Source organism: Ursus maritimus, unplaced genomic scaffold (assembly GCF_017311325.1).
Source record: "Ursus maritimus isolate PB19 unplaced genomic scaffold, ASM1731132v1 scaffold_16, whole genome shotgun sequence".
Classification (NCBI taxonomy): domain Eukaryota; kingdom Metazoa; phylum Chordata; class Mammalia; order Carnivora; family Ursidae; genus Ursus; species Ursus maritimus.
In genome coordinates, this window is record NW_024424008.1 from 49746122 (window position 1) to 49765402 (window position 19281).

Consider the following 19281-nt stretch of genomic DNA (forward strand, 5'->3'; position numbering starts at 1 on the left):
AGCAGCTTTCCAGAAGGGGCTGAAGAGAATCAAGAATGCAGCATGTGTTTTACAGAAGCAGATGATGAAATTCATGGCTCTGGGTCACTGTGGTTGGGGAGCTTCAAGGTCAGAGTTCAGGGCATCCATTTGGGGGTTTGAGGCCACCGTGTGGTCCTGGCCTGTTCCCAGGTCACTGGTCCCAGGGGACATGAGATGAGGGGCAAACACCCCATCCTAAAAACAGAGAAGGAGCCAGAGCTGGGTTCAGCAGGAAGGAGTGTAGAAAAGTGCCCTCTGAGCTCTTCCAGACACAGCTGTCAAGCAGATGATGACCATCCTTTTGCTCTTTGCTTTCTCTTTATTCTGGTACATAAAACCCCAAGCAAAGAGAGCTTTAGGCCAAAGCATCCAAGGCGAGAAGCAGGAAGGCGATGAGCAGTCAGACAGGAAAGGGTCTCTGTGTGTGAGGGGAGGCGGTGGTTTGTCTGGGGGCTGAGGATGCCTGGTTACCCCGGCGTGGATGGGGAAGCAGGGAGACATCGGCTGTGGAAGGGGGTGCCAGAGAAGATCAAGAACATTCCAGCCTTTCCAGCTGAGGCATTATCATACCTAACTTCTCATAAAGGTACAGCACATTCCAGAGCCAAACCCCAGACTTAGGCAATATCTGCTGGCTTGTGTCGGCCACTTCCCCAGCCCCATTCATCAGCACGTGTAACCCGGAAATAGTGGTCCCACTCGTGAGTGCACGCACGGCCCTTTCAGAGTCCCAGGCTGGGGAGGCCTGGAAAGGCTGCCGGGGCCTGTCCCCTGTCTCCAAAAGGATCTTGACACAAAAAGACCAGACAACCTGGTCCTGTTTTCCTGCCAAATGGTAAGACTTAGGAATCAGTGTCTTAGGCACATGGAGAACCCATGTCTCCATCAGTAAATCAGACCGATTTGTTGGTGATGTTTTTTAGTCCTAGACCTTTTCTCTTTTTAGTCCCATAGCTGGCCTCAGACTATTCAGATCTATGCCACCTGTACCAAGCTCAGCCACACGGCATGGCCAGCATAATTGGAAAGGACTTTCTGTTGCTGTTTTTCTCTTTTTTTTTTTTGCCCTCCTGTTTTTTGCCCTCCCATTGAGAGACTAAGAGTTGGGCTCCGAGCCTTCTGTAGGTCCTCTCTGGATTGATGTCACTGCTCGCCTTCCAGAAGCCACCAGGGACCCCCTGAATGTCTCTGGTCAAAGGTGGTCTTCCACTGGAGAGCCGAGGAGCCTGTCAGGTGCTTTCCTCCTACCCCCTCATTGCCCTGGTTGCCCCCATTCCCGCCGGTGCCCTGTCTTCTTCCCTGCTGCCTTCATGGCCTCCCGTCCTGCAAGCCTGGTCTGCCCACCTCCCAGTCCCGCACACCAGAGCCCCAGACAGCTGTGTGCCCTGACAAGCTGCGTGAATCGGCTGTTGGGCCCTCAGTCTCCTCAAATAAAAAGTAAGAGCTTTCATCTCCCATCATTCCAACCCTGGCGTGCTGTGATTCCAGCTCCATCTGGTAAACCTCACATCTTGGTTTTATCCTATTTATACACAGAGCAGTCTTCTTTTATCGGGTTTCTTTATTGCAGATTTGGATACATCCCAGGCTGAATCTTTGTCCCCGGGCATACAGTAACAGTCAAGGGTAACCAGTGCCGAAACAATGGGGCCCAGGCGTTCTGTGACCCCATCAAGGGTCCCTTCCCTCATGTCCTGTCTGGAGAGGGTGGAGGGAGGGGCTCGTCTTTCTTTGGGGATCCTGCCAGGACCCAGGGCTTGGTGAGCCCCCTGGGCCTGTTTTCGATGGGCTGAGCCTGAAGGAAGGTGAGCAGGTGAGATGCACGGGATGGATGGGGTGCGAGGCTTGAAGGGCGGAGGGACAGAGGGATGAGCATGAGATAATCAAGCCCCACTGTAATTTGGAACCCGTGCCCTTGAGGGAGGTTGTTTCGGAGTTATTTTCACAATAGAACTGGGTTTCTGATCTACCTCACGGCTGCGTGGAATCAAAATTAATAGAGCATGTTGTTATATCATCAACTAGTGGCTGCTTTTTCTGAGCAGCTTTTACCCAGCAATTATGCAAAATTATGTGACTCAGAATGGAAAGATCATCGCCAGAGAGACTCTTCTGATTGCTTTCTCCCGCACATGCAGATAGCAACTGTGCAAAAGGCAGGAAGCTCGGGGAACACAGCTAACATGGAAGGGCTGCTGCCACCGGAAATGCCAGCCGTTGACCAATGTAGAGATAACAGAACATGGAGAGGAGGGGAAGAGAAACGAGTGGGAACCTGAATTCTTTCTCATGCGATGCCACAGAGGAAGCAAACTGTGGCTGGTCCCATTTTTCTGCTGGGAAGGGTGGCCTAAAGGATCTAGAATTTCGGAGCTGGGGAGCGGCAGAGCGATGAGGCTCCGGAGCCTCACGATGAGGACGTCTCCCGAGCCCTGGTCCGGAGAGCCAGGTCCTCAGGCACCCCCACACCGGGGCCTGGGGCCTCCCGTGCACATGGAGTCTCACGTGGCTTCCTGAACCCCCTCTTCCAGAGATCCCTCTCTCCTCTCTTCCATTTACTGCTTAGACTCTGTGGCCTGGAAACAAGACTTGTCACTTCTGTAGCCTCTTAACCTCCCCTCCTAGGGTACCCACCCTTAGCTAGTCCCAGGCAGCCCTGCTTCCTTTCTGGGACAGAGGAATGTGTGGTAACTGGGAGGGCTGGGGAGGCTGTGGGACACCAGGGACGATTGTGTGGGAGGGAGGGGAGGCCCAGATGCGGTTTCTTGGTGCAGCAGTGAGAGGAGAACATTGTGTGTCTTTTCAGAGGCTCCGTATGTGTGTTTGGCCACTTGACTCAGGGGCAATGCCACTGGTACCAACACGACTTTCAAAAATGGGTGTAGGGGCCAAGAGGCACCGTGAGGAGGCCTGTGCCGAGGTGTGGCTGGCGTAGGCCAGGCCTGGGCAGCAGCTTGGACGAGCAGGGAGTTGGTGACTTTCCAAATCTGTAACAGTATTTCTTTGAGCACACTGTAACTCGATCAGAAATGCTTTCTTCAGAACACAAAGACTGGTCTTTACTCTTCAGCTTGGCATTCGAGATCCTCCACCATCTGACTCATCAGAATTCTCACCATCCACCCCTCATGCTTTGCTCAACAGGATTGGTCAGTGTTTGGAAGGTAGCTTACTCTAGAAATGGCAAATACTTGGCAGATTGCTGTCCCAGCCCCCTCCTGTGCTGCACAAGCATTACTAATGGCTGAGGCCCTCTCTCCCGATGGACCTCATTCAGAGCCCTTCTGAGGTAGCCCCTTCAGGCCGCCACCATGGAATGAAGTGCCTTGAGGGTCAACTTGAACTGATCTTAGAACTTGAACTGAGTACGATTTGTTTTCCCTGCCTCCCGTTTTCCCTTCTCACTGCCTTGGCTCATGCTATTTCCTCTGCCAGAAAGCCTTCAGGTTCCTCTATTCTTGCCCCTGTCCACCAAAAATCCCATCCTCCTTTCAAGGTCCAACTGAAATGGTCAGCTCCTCCATGGGAACGTCCCATGTTCCCTGTTGTATTCCCTGCTTCCCCTTTCCCTGCCCCCACGGACTCTCCGTTGTAGTCTCTATCTCTCCATCTCCCTCTTGTGAAGCTCTCTCTACTTTTGCCGATGTACCAGAGTGCATCGAGGCTGTGTCTTGTTTACCTATTTATCCCTTGCAGAGCCCAGAAGAGTGTGGCCCTTTCTAGGATTCGGTGTGTTTGACTAGTGCCCTGGAATCCTTGACATATCTTTCCTGCTCCAAGGAGGGGCCAAAAACCCTTCTCCTGGCTAGCAGCCAGTCCCCGCTGCTGTCCCCGTTCAAGGGGAGGGCATTACACTAGGGCTGGGATACTAGAGGTGGGTCAAAATTACTAGGATCACCCCTGAGTCGGTCCACCGGAAGAGTGAAATGAAAACATTTTCAGATACACAAAAACCGAGTTTGTAACTAATAAGATTTTCATTAAGGAAAATTCTGGAAAGATGTTCTTCAAGAAAGAAAATGATAAATGGCTAAGATTCAAAAAGAATCATGAAGAAATCAGTAAGTACGTTGTATTAGATACTTCACGCGGCATAACAAATGAGCCCCAAACGAGAGCATTCGTTATCTAGTACAGTTTCCGAGGTCAGGAATGAGGGAGCAGCTTGGCTGCGTGGTTCTGCTCTGAGTCACTAACGAGGCTGTCAGCCAGGGGGGCAATCATGTGGAAGCTGGAGGATCTGCCTCGGAGCTCACTTACGTGGTTCGTGGCAGGTCTGCTTCCTAGCAGGCTTTTGAGCTGGGGTCCTCAGTTCTCTGCCACGTGGGCCTCTCCACAGGGATGCCTGAGTATCCTTAAGGCATGGCAGGTGATTTTTCCCTAAGAACAAGCAATCCGAGAGAGAGAGAGAGAGAGAGAAGAGAGAGAGGGTAAAGAAAGCCATGGTGCCTTTTGTAATCCAATATTGGAAGTGACGTTTCAATCCCACTGTGTTTTATTGGCCGCGCGGTGCAGTGTGGAAGGGGACGACACAAGGCTATCAATACGGGGGGTGCCGGGGACCATACCGGAGGCTGGCTACCACACACGTGGGTAACTCTACACAAACGTGTTTCCATGAAACGTACATACTAATACCTATGTCATAGAATTTTAAAAAGACTGAAAGTTTTATAATAATAGCATACATATTAGGAGGAAGGTGATTTGTATTTTTGTATTTTTCAGGAAGGGTATTTTGCCTAGTAACTCTCATACCTTTTTAACGTTAGACTTTTTAAGCCTTTGTTAAGTCAAATACTGTCTTAGTCAGCTTGGACTGCTGTAACAGGGTATCATAGACGAGATGACTTACAAATAACAGACATTTATTTCTCACAGTTCTAGAGGCTGGAAGTCTAAGGTCAAGGAAGTCCAAGACCAAGTCCAGTTTGCTGGCAAATTTAGTGTCTGATGAGAGCCTGCTTCCTGATTCACAGATGACCATCTCCTCACCGAGGCCCTGCTTGGTGGGAGAGGTGAGAGAGCTCTCTTTTATAAGGGCACTAATGCCATTCACGGGGGCTCCCCCTCATGACCTAATCACCTCCCAAAGGCCCATCTCTAAATACATCACATTGCAGATTAGGTTTCAATACCTGAATCTGGGGGACACAAACATTCAGTCTATAGCAAACACACATGATACAATTCCAAAGGTAACCATTAAACGACTAGAAATAGCTTGTATCATTTCTCAGCCAGGAGAGGGAGATAGTGAATAAGAAAAAAAAATCAATCAAAAAGTAAAAAGAAAAACAAATCAGACCAAATGTATCAGTAGTCACAATAAAATTAAATGGGATAAACTTGGCAGTTAATAGAAGTTATCAGGTGGAATTTAAAAAAATGTAGGTTTTTGCTGTTTATAAGATGATAAAATGCACATACATCACATAAGGACACAGGAAGGTAGAAAGTGAAACCGAATTTAAGACAGAGAGAGGATCACTATATAATCCCAAAAGATCCAACTCACAGGACAATATAACAATTTTAAACTCTGTTAGAATAGTATCAGATTGTAAGAAACACAGGGATAAAGATATAAAGCCTTCCTCACAGAGGTAGCTTTTAAAGCACGTAGCTCCATTTTTGATAGCCCAAACAGTCAAAAAGAATAAGAAAATATATAGAAACTGAAACAATACAGTTAATCTTAATTTAATGGGCACATAGAACTTTCTTCCCAAGAATGAATTCACAGTCTTCTAATAAATGGAATATAATTTTAAAAATAACTAACCATATAATAGGTTGATAAATTTTGAGGCATCTGTATCCTCAGACCATATTCTCTGTCCACAGTGCACTTTAGTTAGAAGTCGATTACAAAAGTAAACCAAAAAATCACTATGCTTTTGGGCTTTTAACATACACACTGCTTAGTAATGCTTGGATCAAATAAGAAATTATAGTACAAATTTAAAATACTAAAACCTATATGATAATCCAAAAACCACATTTCAAAGCTCATGTGTTGGGGTGAAAGTGACACTTCAAGGTTTATAGTCTTCGATAACAAGAAAGGCTCATTATTTATGATTAATTAGGTATCCATCGTAAGAAGATAAATATAAAGAAAGAATAAATAATACAATAAAGTCAAAGAACCCATAAGGGCAAAATGAAGGACAATTTTAAAACACAGTAAAGAGGATCAGCAAAACCAAGAGCAGTTTCTTTTTTTTTTTAAATTTTTTATTATGTTAGTCACCATACAGTACATCCTAAGTTTTTGATGTAAAGTTCCATGATTCATTACTTGCGTATAACACCCAGTGCACCATACAATACGTGCCCTCCTTACTACCCATCACCAGTCTATCCCATTCCCCTACCCCCTCCCCTCTGAAGCCTTCAGTTTGTTTCTCAGAGTCCATAGTCTCTCATGGTTCATTCCCCCTTCTTTTTACCCCCCTTCTTCCCTTTCTTCTCCTACCGATCTTCCTAGTTCTTATGTTCCATAAATGAGTGAAACCATATGATAATTGTCTTTCTCTGCTTGACTTATTTCACTTAGCATTATCTCCTCCAGTCCCGTCCATGTTGCTGCAAATGTTGTGAAATCGTTCTTTTTGATGGCTGAGTAATATTCCATTGTATATATGGACCACAGCTTCTTAATCCAGTCATCTGTTGAAGGGCATCTCGGCTCCTTCCATGATTTGGCAGTTGTGGACAATGCTGCTATGAACATTGGGGTGCATATGGCCCTTCTCTTCACTACGTCTGTATCTTTGGGGTAAATACGCAGTAGTGCAATGGCTGGGTCATAGGGGAGCCCAAGAGCAGGCTCTTGAAAAGACACAACATAGGTGTGCCTCTAGTGGGGATGATGATGGAGAGAGAGTCGTCACAAATGGACGATGTTAGGAATGCAAAAATAGACATAACCACAGATCCAACAGAAATTAGTGGTTTCTAAGGATAAATAGAAAATATAAACAACTTTATGGCAATAAGTTTGAAAGAAGAGAAGAGTAAATTGCTATAAAAAGTATACTCATTAAATATGTTCAAGAAGAGAAATCTGAGGAGTGTCATGGCCATTAATGAATTGAAAAGGCAATTGAAAATCCTCCCGCGAAGGAAAGAGTAAGACGATTTCACAGTTTAGTTCTACCAGATGTTCAAAGCACAGATTATTTTAGTCTTCTGCAAACTCATCCAGGGAATAGCAACAGAGGAAATACTTGTTCTGTGAGGCCAGGACCACCATGCTACCTAAACCAGGCAAGGCCGATACAATAAAATAAAAATTGCAGCCCAGTTTTACTCACGCACATAAATGCAAAAATCCTAAACAAAATCTCAGCAAACCAAATCCATCAATTTACTAAGAAGACAATACATTGGTTTTATCCCAACAGTGCAGGGAGGATTTGACATTAGATAATCCATGCATGTAATTTATTTTCGTTGATAGATTAAAGGTTAAAAGCTATCGATGTGGAACACTCATTTGTAATTAATGTAAAACAGAAACATCTTGGAAAACCAGGATTAGAGGGGAAGTTAAAAACATTAGAAGAAATCTCTTTAAAATCCGTAATTCCCTTCTTTTGATGGTCGAATAACATTTCGTTGTACATACGCCACATTTCCCTTATCATTCCTCACCATGCACACTACAGGTAATCATGTGAGGTGGTGAAGGTGCTAACTCCCCTTATTGTGGCAGTATTTTGCGGCATAAACATGCACTAAATAAATCATTGCACCTTAAACCTGACACATTGTTAGGTGTTACATCACAGTAAAGCTGGGAAAAATTAAAAATAAACACACACAAAAATGAAGTACAAGTAAAAAATAAAACCAGTGACAAGACTGCATGTGTGTGATTGTATGTGACCAGTGTTCCTGCTTTTATTCTACATTTTACGTGAAGGCCTGGCAGGACATAAGACGAGAAATAAAAATCAACAGGGTAAGCGTCGGCAAAGAGGAAACAGCACCGTATCATTTACAGATGATATGTCGGCAGAGAAAACCCAAAGAAATCTGCAGGTAAATTATTAGAAATAATAAGAGCGTTTAGTGAGATTATTGGATTTAAGATCAATATGTACAAATCAATTGCCTTTCTCTGTACCAGCAAAAATTAGAAAACACACGCAAGGGATAGCATTTAAAATAGCAAGAAGTAGAAGGCACCCGGGAATAGATCTAATAGACGGTGTGCAAGACCGATACGAAAGCATTTATAAAACCGTTAAAAGACATTAAAAAGGACGTGAACCGGCGAGAAGATGTGTTTATGGGTGAGGAGACTCAAGATTACACAAATACCGTTTCTCCCTGGGTGTTTCTACACATAGATCCCTTGCCATGGCAATGAGAACCCCAGCAGCGTTAGATGGATTTGACAGGCTGATTCTAAAATTTCTATCTAAGAGCAAAAGACCAAAAATAGGATATTCCTGAAGGAAGAGGGGAAGAGGAAGAGAAGGAAGAGGAAAACGAAGAGAGGAATTTCTTCTACCACGTGGGAAGATTCCTATCAGGCTGTACCAGTTGAGACACGGACTGTCATGCAGGAGCAGACAAACGGACCAATAGCAGAGACAGACAGACCTGAGTAGAAACCGGGTATGTGAGGAAGTGGCAGGACACATGTGGAGGAAAGGGGGGATGGATTGCCAACAAAGAGTGCCAGGACAGCTGGTAAAAACCAGATCCCTACCTCATGCCTTATGTGGACACCAGTTCTGGGTGGAATAAAGATTTCCATGTAAAAGACAAAGCTGTAAAACATCAGAAGAAAATTCTTCCTGACTCAGGCAAAGAATATCTTCCACTAGACACACACACACAAATCATCGCATTCAGTTACATTAGAATGAAGACATTCTGGGCGTGGAAAGACAGCAACCAAAGATGAAAAGACAAGCCGCTAATGGGGAGGAGACATTTGCAGTCCTTAATGATAAAGATCTTGTACCCAGAATAATAAACAGATAATACTAATCATGTCAACCCACTTGAAAAAATGAGCCAAGGACGTGAAAGACACATGGAAGAAAGAGGAATGGCAAATAGATAGAAGCCCAGCTCTGTTACTCAGTGATCAAATTACGACCATACTTTGCCCCTCTAGATTGGCGGAAATCATGCAGTCTGGCAACGTCAAGTATTGTAGGAATGCAGAGTAGTAGGGACAGTCGTGCAGCTGGTGGGATGTGGACACGGGCATGACCACTTGGGAAAACAGTTTGCAAGTATTCCGTAAGCTGGACGATTTGCGTACTGTATAGTCCAATGACCTCACTCCTCAGCCTGTCTCTAGAGCATACATCTTCCTACTGAAGAGGGACCCCCACACAGGCCTAACCATTTTATTTTAAAAAGGGAAACTATAGGGACACCTGGGTGGCTCAGTTGGTGAAGCGACAGCCTTCAGCTCAGATCATGATCCCAGGGTCCTGGGATGGAGTCCTGCGTTGGGCTCCCTGCTCAGCGGGGAGTATGCTTCTCCCTCTCCCTCTGCTGTTCCCCCTGCTTGTGTGCACTCTCTCTCTGTCAAAAAAAATAAAGTCTTTTTAAAAAATTAAAATTAAATAAACAGGGAAACTACAGAAAATATCAGCGGTCATCATTCAACATAAGGTTAAGTATTGTTTTGTGGTGGTGTTGCTGGTATATGTGAATATATATTTTCACCGGGTTCCAACATAGAAAGTATTTCATATGAAAATGATGGCCCCGGGGTGCGTGCAGAAAAATGTTCACGGCTGGATTATTTACAATCACACAAAATGGGAAAAAGGAAAAAAGATATCAACTGACAGGAACACGGACAGGATAATTAACCTGCATAATGGGAAACTACACAACTTCGGAAATGTATAGACTATGGTTACATGTCATAATGGATGAATCTTAGAAACACGATGTGAACCAAAAAAGCCAGTCCCGGAAGACTGTAAACAACATAATGCCATAATTACAAAGCTCAAAACAGCTCCTGTAAGCACCATCTTTTTACCCCGTGCACAATAAGTAGGTTTTTAAGGAGAAGAGCAGGACGGATAGCCGTACGATGGAATATTACTCAGCCGTAAAAAGGAATGAAGTTCTGACACACGCCGCCACATCGATGAACCTTGGAAACCTGATGCTCAGTGAAAGAAGCCAGACGCCGAAGGCCACATATTGTACGACTCTTTTACATGAAGTATCCAGAATAGGCGAATCCACAGAGACAGAGAGTAGATCAGGGGTTGTCGGAGCCTGGTGCAGGGCGTGGGAAGGGCAGAATGGGAGTGACTGCTGACGGGGAGGGGGTTTCTTTTTGGGGTGATGGACGTGTTCTGGAGTTAGTGATGGTGGTTGTGCAATTTTGTGAATATACTAAAAAGCACTGAAGTGTAATGAGTTTCATGGTATGTGAATTATATGTTAATTTTTTAAAATGTCTTTGGGGCACCTGGGTGATTAAGCGTCCGACTCTTGGTTTTGGCTCAGGTCATGATCTCAGGATCCTGGGATTGAACCCCATGTGGGGCTCTGCACTCAGCGGGGAGTCTGCTTCTCCCTCTCCCTCTGCCCCTCCCCCTGCTTGCATGCTTTCTCTCTCTCAAATAAATACATAAATAAATCTTTTTTAAAAAATGTCTTTGAAGGAGAAGAAAGGAGTGATGACAAATGTATGGGTGTCTGTTGTCCAGGATACTGCTCACCTGTGGGAGTGAGGCAGGGGAATGGGCTGGAGGAAAGTACAGGTGTACTGTTGGAGGAAATGTAGCAGGTGTTTGTAAAGGTCTTGTTCTTACGTGTGGGTGTTCTTCTTATTACTATGCTTCATTAGGTGTGTGCTTCATATATTTTTATACCTATAAAATCTGTAAACTGGAAAAGAGTTACAAATATTAGATGAGATGGCATTAGAAGCAATGTACTGCCTTTTGATACACACTTCCCGATTGGCCCTCTCCGTTCCAGCCTGTGCCTCAGCAGGGCTCTGTCTGCAGCAAATTCTGACCTCTGGTGGCTGAGAGGTGCACTGCACCTGGGGCTGCTTGCGTGGGGCTGGAGAAAGTCAAGGGGCGATCCCTCAGAGCAAGCATGGTCCTGGCCTCTTGATACTGGTCCAGGGGTCAGGCCACTGCCAGTGTCACCCCCTGGATAAAGGGCGGACAGCCTTGTGCTTTCCCGGTTTCAGTTTTTACCCCGCTTTTCCTTGCTGGCTCTTCACCCCCCTTCCTTAAGCCCAGTCATGAGGTGTGTGTAACTCCACTGAAATCTATCTCCGGAAGGGACCACCTGGCCATCTTCTGCCTCCATCCAGATGGCCCATCCTGGAGCCCCTGGCCCCAGAGACAGGGGCGTGATGAGCTCATGAGCAGAAGTCCAGGGAAGGAGAGGTCAGGATGCTGAGGCTCTGAGAGCCAGTGTCCGTGCTGCCTTTGTTTGACCAAACCGTCTTTCTGGAGGGTTAGGACCTGAAGCCTGTGGGAAGAGTTGACTTGGGCACTTTAGAGGTGAGGGTGTCAGGGGTAACTGACGGGAGAGCTGTCAGCTTCTCAGGGTTTACCATATGGAGACCAGTAAGCGGTAAGACTCCCGCCCCGTGGGCTGGCTGGGCTAGAGACGCATTCGCTTACCTGCCCCACTTAATCTCACGGCAGAAGGACTTCTGCGGGTGGGTGTTGGCTGTGGGGAACCGGGCCAGAAAGTCCCAGACATCTTAGTGGACTGGAGGTGGCCACAGAATGATGGCCTGGAGAGGAGGGCGCAGTGGAGTCATTACCAAAGCCCTTGGGGTTTTCTGGCTTCCGCGTCAGAGAAGCAGTGTGGTGGAGGGCTTCCCGAGCTGGGCGAGGGCCTGGCCTCTGCTGTCACTGTCATCAGTGTCATTTATCCTCTGTAGGCTCAGGTTCTTCACTTCAAAATGGGTCGGTCCTTGAGCCTGTTGATGGCGTGGTTCCGTTGTAGTCATTGAACTAATGCACGCAGGGCTCTGTGTAAGTTCAGTAAATCGCAGCTGCTCCCGCTCTGCTGCTTGGACTCTCACCGTGGGGGAGTACTCAGAGCTGGGAACGCGACTGAGCCCCCGGTCAGGAGGACGGCTGGGGCCGGGAGTCTCCTGGGCAGAGAATGACTCTTCCTCCCCCGTCCCCAGACACCATGGAGGTGGTGCTGATCTTTCTCTGCAGCCTGCTGGCTCCCACCGCCCTGGCTGGTGGTAAGTACCCCTCTGGGTCCTGGCCCTTGGGACCGTAGGGCTGGGGAGCTCTCAGAGTCTACATGTCTGGTCAGTGGCTCCCGCGTCCTCACTTCAGTCAGCAGAGAAGGTGCTGGAAGGCAGCAGGCATTCACAGACCCTACACCAGCCTGCCCACCTCTCCCTACAGGGCCCAGCAGGCTCTGCTTTAAGCCGTCAAGCCCTCCAGGTCCCTGCAGACTTTTGGCCTGAACCTTGGGAGCCAGTCCTCCTCTAGATTCTGGCCTGGTGCAAGTCATGTGTCCTTCCTTCCTTCTCAGCTTCCCTGCGTGTAAGGAGAGGGTGACAGACCTTGCCTTGGGGGATGTTGTGACCGTACAAAGGGTGTGGATGTGCTGTGGTGGCAGAATCTCACTGGGGCTCTGACAGTATCCCCTTGGGCTCTCAGGCTGGCCCTCGCAGGCCGGCCCACCCCTCCGTGCTTCCCCAGGCACCTCTGCCTAATGGGCTGTCCTCCCCAGGAGTCCCTTTATGGGAAGTGAGGCTTGTGACGCTTGGGGAAGATTCGGGAACCAGAGGTGTCGCTGTCTCTCTCTTGCCCACACTTGTTTATTTTTTCAGCAGCTGAGCAGGAGAAAGAAAAGGACCCTTTTCATTATGGTGAGCAGTGATGGGAACCCCGGGTGGGGAGGGGGAGGTGCAGCCCCGCCCCGGGGAGGGCAAGCCACTTTCCTCCCCACCTTCCTTCCCTTCCATCTCTGCCCTTTGCTCCTTTGGCAGACTACCAGACGCTGAGGATTGGGGGATTGGTGTTTGCCGTGGTGCTCTTCTCGGTGGGGATTCTCCTGATCCTGAGTAAGTTTGTCTGTTCCCTGTCCGCTCTGTAAGAGGGGTATCTGCGGCTGCTAAGCAGGAGGAGAACGGTGTCAGAGCCCAGCCATGCTCTCCCCGGGAGAGGGAAGGAGACTGTCCGTCTCCCTGTTATCTCTACGACCTAATGCAGCACGGGGCACATCGTAAGTGCTCAGTAAAACGGTGAAGAATGAACAAAAGAAATGCGTGATGGAAAGCAGCGGGTAATAAGAAGGGGCAGGGTGGCTCTCCCGGTGCTGTGTCCAGGAGGCGTAAGTGAGGGAGTCCCAGGAGACAGGGGCTGTCCCCAGAGTGGTCCCGGAGCTGTGCCCTGTGTTTGTTTTTCCCACATGAGCCTGGGCTGCATGGAGCCCTGTGCATTTGTCTGATCAAGCAGACTGTGGTAGGGGTGTCATCGAAGCCATCAAATGTTGAACCTTGGCCTCAGAAGAACCCTACTCCGACAGAGGATTGCTGCACATAGCTGGGCTTTTTATGTAGTCCCATGTGGCAGCTGTGCTGTGGTCAAGCCGGGAGCATGACCTTGAGCTCCAGCCGGGAGCATGACCTTGGATGGTTTCTTTGCCTTTCAGGTCGCAGGTGCAAGTGCAGCTTCAATCAGAAGCCCCGGTAAGGGTGCCGTGTCTGTGGACATCTGGGGTGACACTGGGAGGGGACAGGGAGGGCCCCCTGGTGTGTGAGCCCCAGTGAGTGTTCTTTTGGATTCTTATGCCGGAAAGAGGCCGTGTGTGTTGGGAGTAGAGGAGATGTTTTGAGGATTGCCAGGCACATCCTGGGGCAAAGGAGAGGTCAGAATGTCAAGGGTTAACCCCTCCTCTCCTCTGTTGTGTATAGGGGAGGGGATGTAGGCAAGAAGGTGCTGGACCCTTGTCTGGAGGCCCTTGAGACAGTTGGGCTTGGGAGAGGGGAAGCAGAGGGCCTCAGAGCCTCTCGGGAAGTCCATCTCCTCTCCACAGGACCTGGGACACTGTCCCTGCTTGTCACCTGTTCATGGGGCTCTTTGGCTGAGTAGAAGCTTGGGCTCCCTGTCATTCACCCTGCCACCCATAAAGGACATACCCCATTAGTCCACTACAAAAATCAGGGGTAGCACTGGACCTTAGAAGTCCAAAGTCTGGCAGGACACACCCCAAGCCCCCAGGCGGCCCTAAGCCACTCCTTCCAAGCAATCCGCTGTCTCGCTGTCTCGGAGGCCAGCACTGAAGGGTGCCTGTAAGTTCCCCTGACACTGCACCCTTCCATCCCAACTTCTACCCCTGCCCCATGCGCCCCTTGGTGGAGAGAGCTTCAGCCCTCCAGTGACTCGGAGGGGACGGACCCTGCCGTGCGCAGCGAGGAGAGTGGGTTTGCCCTGCAGACCTCTAACGGAAGGGCTGTGTCTCTTCCTCTTGCAGGGCTCCGGGGGATGAGGAGGCCCAGGTGGAGAACCTCATCACTGCAAATGGTAACTGTCATGACCGCCAGCCCGGGTGGAATAGAAGTAATTGGGCAGGGGTGTCCTTGTATAGCTCAGGGAGGGGTGGCTGCCAGACACCATGGCCTCCCTAGAGCTCACCAGATGTGCTCCGTGTCTGTGCCAGGAAAGAGGTCTCCAGGGCCTCTGCTCTGCCTTGCTCCCTCCCCTCCACCAAACAGGCCATGGCTGGTGACGGCCACGGTGAATAGGGCACGCCGCTTTATGTTGGGCATGACCCCAGGTGCTTCGTAGACCCCACTTCATTTGCACACAGCCTGGTGGTGTAGACATCGCTAACCGCATTTTAGAGCTGAGCGACCCAGAAAAGTTAAGGAATGTGACAAATTCCTATAACCAGCGAGTAGCGGGGCAAGGAGTCGCGCCTGCGTCTGTCTGACTCGAAATCCTGCCGGGTCGCCTCTTGGCTGCGCGGTTCAGACTCCGCCTGCCGTCAGGCCTGGCGCGGACGCTGCAGGGGCTGGCTCGCCGGGCCGAGGGGTCCGTTCATCACACTGTTCTGTTTCTTTCTAGCAACGGAGCCCCAGAAAGCAGAGAACTGAAGTGTAGCCCTCAGGTAGGAGGTAAGATTCTGTGTGGCCCCGTCACGGTTCCTTCCTCAGAGAAGAGCAGCGGGCACAGCTTTTATGAGGAGCCACGCTCTGAGGGCAGTGAGACAGATGGACCGACAGCCGAGATGCCCCGCACATGCGCAGGAAACGGTTGGGAAATGGGGCCTCTGCACACCCCGGTGGTCAAGTGAATGGGGTGTCATCTTTGCCATCATGTGGGCGGGACTTGGGAGCGAATTACAGTCTGTGAAATGCTCCCGAAATCCAAGTAGCATAAAGAGAATGGCTTGTAGTGATGATTCAGAAAGGATCTTAGGGCCCCGTTAAAAAAAATGAACATTTATAGTGAACTTCCGAAGGTACACAGCACGAGGGAGAACAGTGTCTCACCCCCCCCAGGCCCGGCGGCCTCCGTGCACAGCCTGTACGGGCGCTGTGTTTCGCATTGGCTCCCGTCGTTCTTTGCAGGGACACGGGAGAGTCGCAACTGTCGAATGCCTTCCTTTCCCAAAATGCTGCCACACACAGACTCGCTCGCGCCTGCCCGAAGAGGCAGGGCAGGTGGGGTTGAGCCCCATTTCATAGATAAAGAAACTGAGGTCACGGAGAACAGCCAGACCGATAGTGAGCGACTGGCGGAACTTGAAGCTGGCCCTTTAGCTTCCGGCCGTTTCCACCACACCCCTCTGTGTCTGTGCCTGGGTCCCTTTATGGCCTCTCCGGAATACACTGGGACCTGGGGGGCACGGGGGTCAGTCTCCTGTCACTCACGTCTGCCTCACGTAAGGCATGGTGGACAGGTCTATGACTCTACCCTAAATTGTGAGTGAAGAGATTCCTGGTACCGAAGTGCCTGGTACACCAGCTTTCACCGTGAGCGCAATTACACGGCGTACTTGCGTAGCATGTGAATTTTTTCCTAAGCGCTGTGTTGTCATCACGACAGCCCCATGGGTGGGCGGAACAGGGCTCATCAGTCCATCTTCTAGATGGGGCTCAGAAAGGTCAGTGACTGCCCACGCGCGAGGTGGCTGGAGACGCCAATCCAGGAGGCAGGTGTCCAGGCTGGTGGCTTGGTGGTCTGTCCGTTCGTGGAGGCTGCCAGGTCCCATCTTGGGAGAGATGTGGGGAGGCTCAAGGGGAGGCATGAGCTAGCAGTTGTCGTGTCTCTTTTTTTTTTAACTTGGACTTCCTCAGAAACCTTGTTCTCTTAGCTCTTGGGACTGTGAGCCATGACTGGGGGTGTCCTGACACAGAAACCCTGGGTTTAACAATTTTCTTTCCACGTCTCCCAGGTTCCAGCCCCGCTCACAGAAGCACTCCCCTGAGGGCCCCCTATTCTGCTGTCCCCACCTCCTTTCCCTGCATCTCGGGCTCGTCCTCCTCGTGTCCCCAGGAACGTGGTGCTCAGAGCGGGTCCCATCCTGCAGGCTTCAGGGGGAATGGGGGCTGCCCTAAAGGCAGGGAGACCGAGGGAAAGATTCCTGGAAGGAACCCAAGTTGTGTTGTTTTTTTTTTTAAGATTTTATTTATTTATTCGACAGAGATAGAGATAGCCAGCGAGAGAGGGAACACAAGCAGGGGGAGTGGGAGAGAAAGAAGCAGGCTCCTAGCGGAGGAGCCTGATGTGGGGCTCGATCCCGTAACGCTGGGATCACGCCCTGAGCCGAAGGCAGACGCTTAACCGCTGTGCCACCCAGGCGCCCCCCAAGTTGTGTTTTAATTTAAATTCTCTCCCCCTTTAGCCTCCAGAACCTGAAGGGAGCTGCTCGAACCTTTAGATGCAAATGTTGATGCTTAAGAACGCCGGCCACCTCGGCAGCACATCTTTCCCCAGGAGAAGCCAAGAACCTGTGTGTCCCCTGCTCCCTCCCTGTCCCCGGAACACGGTCCACAACTTACTGATGCAACTAACACCCGCCTCCCTGCCCCCAGCCTGCGGTCTCGTCCACCTCCTGTGACGTGTCTGTGTGTGTGATGACTGTGGTCTCTGTGGCTGCTTGTTTGTGGGTGATGTTGTACTTTAGTGACCCCGGACTCACTTTCCCCGGCAGGGGCTGAGTCATGGCACCGTCGGCCCCTCCTTGCTCCCCTGTGCCCCCCCCATCATCTCCCACTCCCGGGAGTCTGCTTTTTCCCTTGAGAGACCAGTCCCTTCTCTTGATTGAGGGGTGGGTGTAGGTGGGGGTAGGGGGCATGGGTGGGGGTCGCCCGTTGTCTCGGGACTTGGGAAGGTTTACATCACCTTTGTGCTCATTCATGGCCTCTCTTCACTTCCTTCACAAGAGCCTGGCTTCTGTATTCTAGCCCTGACCCAGGTCTGATCTGGGGTCTCTTGGCAACGGGAGATTCACAGCAAGGAGCTGGTGAGCCCAGCTTTGCCTCCAGGCAGGCTCTGCCCCGTCCATGGCCATTTCCTCTTGGGGCTTCCAGCACGGAGTCCTCATCTGCCCCGCACCATGGCAGAGCAGCCCGGGATTCCGGGCCCGGGGCTTCTACTCTGCCCCTTGGGGAATGTGCCCCTTGCATATCTTCTCAGCAATAACCCCATGGGCTCTGGAACCCTGCTCCTCTGCCCCTTCTTCCCTGCTTCTGAAACTCCCAGCTACAGCCCAGCTCTTCTGGACTCAGACTCCTGTCCCTGAATGAGGTCTCTGGGAGGCGAGGGCTGAGGGGACCCATTCCGTTGGGGCCAGCACTGTGGGGAGGGGCAGCCGGGAGTGCAGGGCTCCTTTGCTTCTCTGCCGCCGTGCCCTTGGTCAGGCAGCAGTGATGGCTCCCACACCCTTCGCTCCGCCTGTCGCTGGTTAGACGGCAGGTGCAGCAGCTGGCTGCGGGTTAGAGACCGGGCAGGTGCGCACAGCCCTCTGCGGAGGGAACAGCAAGAGGTCGAGGGTCATAAAGAATGGAGAGTCCAGCCAGACCCCGCCCGTCCCACCCATCGTGTTCTTGTGGAAACTACAAACCGCGCCGCTGTGACTGGGACTGCTGTTCTCCATGTTGTGATCTGTCCTCTACCAGCAAAAGGAATAAAACACATTTGTTTCCTAGTGGCTCTGAAGTGCTTTCCTTTGTGTCAAGGAGCTGGAGTATTTGTAGGGCCTGTGGTGCTTGTAGGGCCAAAGGGACTCTGTCCTTGCCACCGAGAGGTGGCAGCTGAAGAGGCAGTCAGGTGTGTGTGTGGGCAGCGGCTCCTCCCCTTCCTCCTCCCCTTCCTCCTCCCGCCTCCCCCTGCTCCTGGGGCCTTGGGCCCAGCTCTGCCCCATGGCAGGCCCTGTACTTTATACATGGCCTACACAGAAGCAGAGAGTCCTGGTGGCCCCACTGAGGGCATGCTGGCCTAGAACCAAAGGTTCTAACCTCTCCTTTGGTCAATTCTGGGACCGCTACCTAAGGACTTGGCAAAGAGGGTGTGGGTGTGTCACTTGGGTTATGATCGGAGCCCTTACTTACCCTTTCATCTCTCTCCAAACCCAAATACCCCCTCCTCTGTGCAGCCTTCCTGGACTTCAGGTAGAATGAGTCCCTTGTTTTCTGTGCTCCGGTCACACGGGGTCCTGCCGGTAGCTTCACATTTAACGCTGCGTACCTCGGCTCCGAACTCTGGAGGCCGGGTAGATAATGTCCATCGGTGAACCCGCTGTCATCACATGAGAGATGGCGCATAGGGGCCAGGGGTCACCGGCAGTGTCCTCCCAAAGACTTTCTGGTTCAGTCTTTGGGCAAGGACTGTTGGCCAAATGAGCCCGGCTGCGAGCTGATCCTCGGGCAGGTCGGTGTGCGCCCCCTTCTCTCTGCATCTTGGGTGTTTTTATCGTGAGACACCGTTCCGGGGGCAAGGCTAAGTCCTGTTCTCACGTAACTTCATGGCCCGCCCCCCAAATCTTCAAAGAGTCTGTCTAGGTTCTGTGAATTGTTTAGACTGCAGAATGGGCCAGTGCCGGTCCTGAGGGTCTTGGGTTTCCAAGTACCCCCGGCCACCCCGGGGACATGCAGGGCGCCTGTCCTACTTCTGCAACTGCCCTGCCCTCTGTCCCCCAGGTCTTTGAGAAAACGGAGGCTTGTCATCGAGATCTAGCTCAGTACTGTCAGCTCCATGATTGTGGGGGTTAAAAAATCTCTGGTCGCTCCTCAAGCTTGTGAGTAGAGCTACT

The 19281-nt window shown here is 50.5% G+C and overlaps 1 protein-coding gene across 4 annotated transcripts in view; it reads left to right on the forward strand.

Annotated features, from left to right (window-relative positions):
• FXYD6 (FXYD domain containing ion transport regulator 6) overlaps positions 1-18177 on the forward strand; it is a 36867-nt gene extending 18690 nt beyond the window's left edge. For 2 of the 4 annotated variants that reach the window (XM_040631179.1, XM_040631178.1), the window contains exons 2-8: positions 12188-12250; positions 12854-12889; positions 13010-13084; positions 13675-13711; positions 14497-14546; positions 15090-15139; positions 16873-18177. In XM_040631179.1, the coding sequence (XP_040487113.1) occupies positions 12193-12250; positions 12854-12889; positions 13010-13084; positions 13675-13711; positions 14497-14546; positions 15090-15118 (285 nt within the window). In that variant the 5' untranslated portion in view covers positions 12188-12192 and the 3' untranslated portion in view covers positions 15119-15139; positions 16873-18177. Of the gene's footprint in view, positions 1-12187; positions 12251-12850; positions 12890-13009; positions 13085-13674; positions 13712-14496; positions 14547-15089; positions 15140-16872 lie in introns of all 4 variants that reach the window. The other 2 variants (XM_040631177.1, XM_040631176.1) reach the window with 1 other exon arrangement.
• Positions 18178-19281: the final 1104 nt, after the last annotated feature.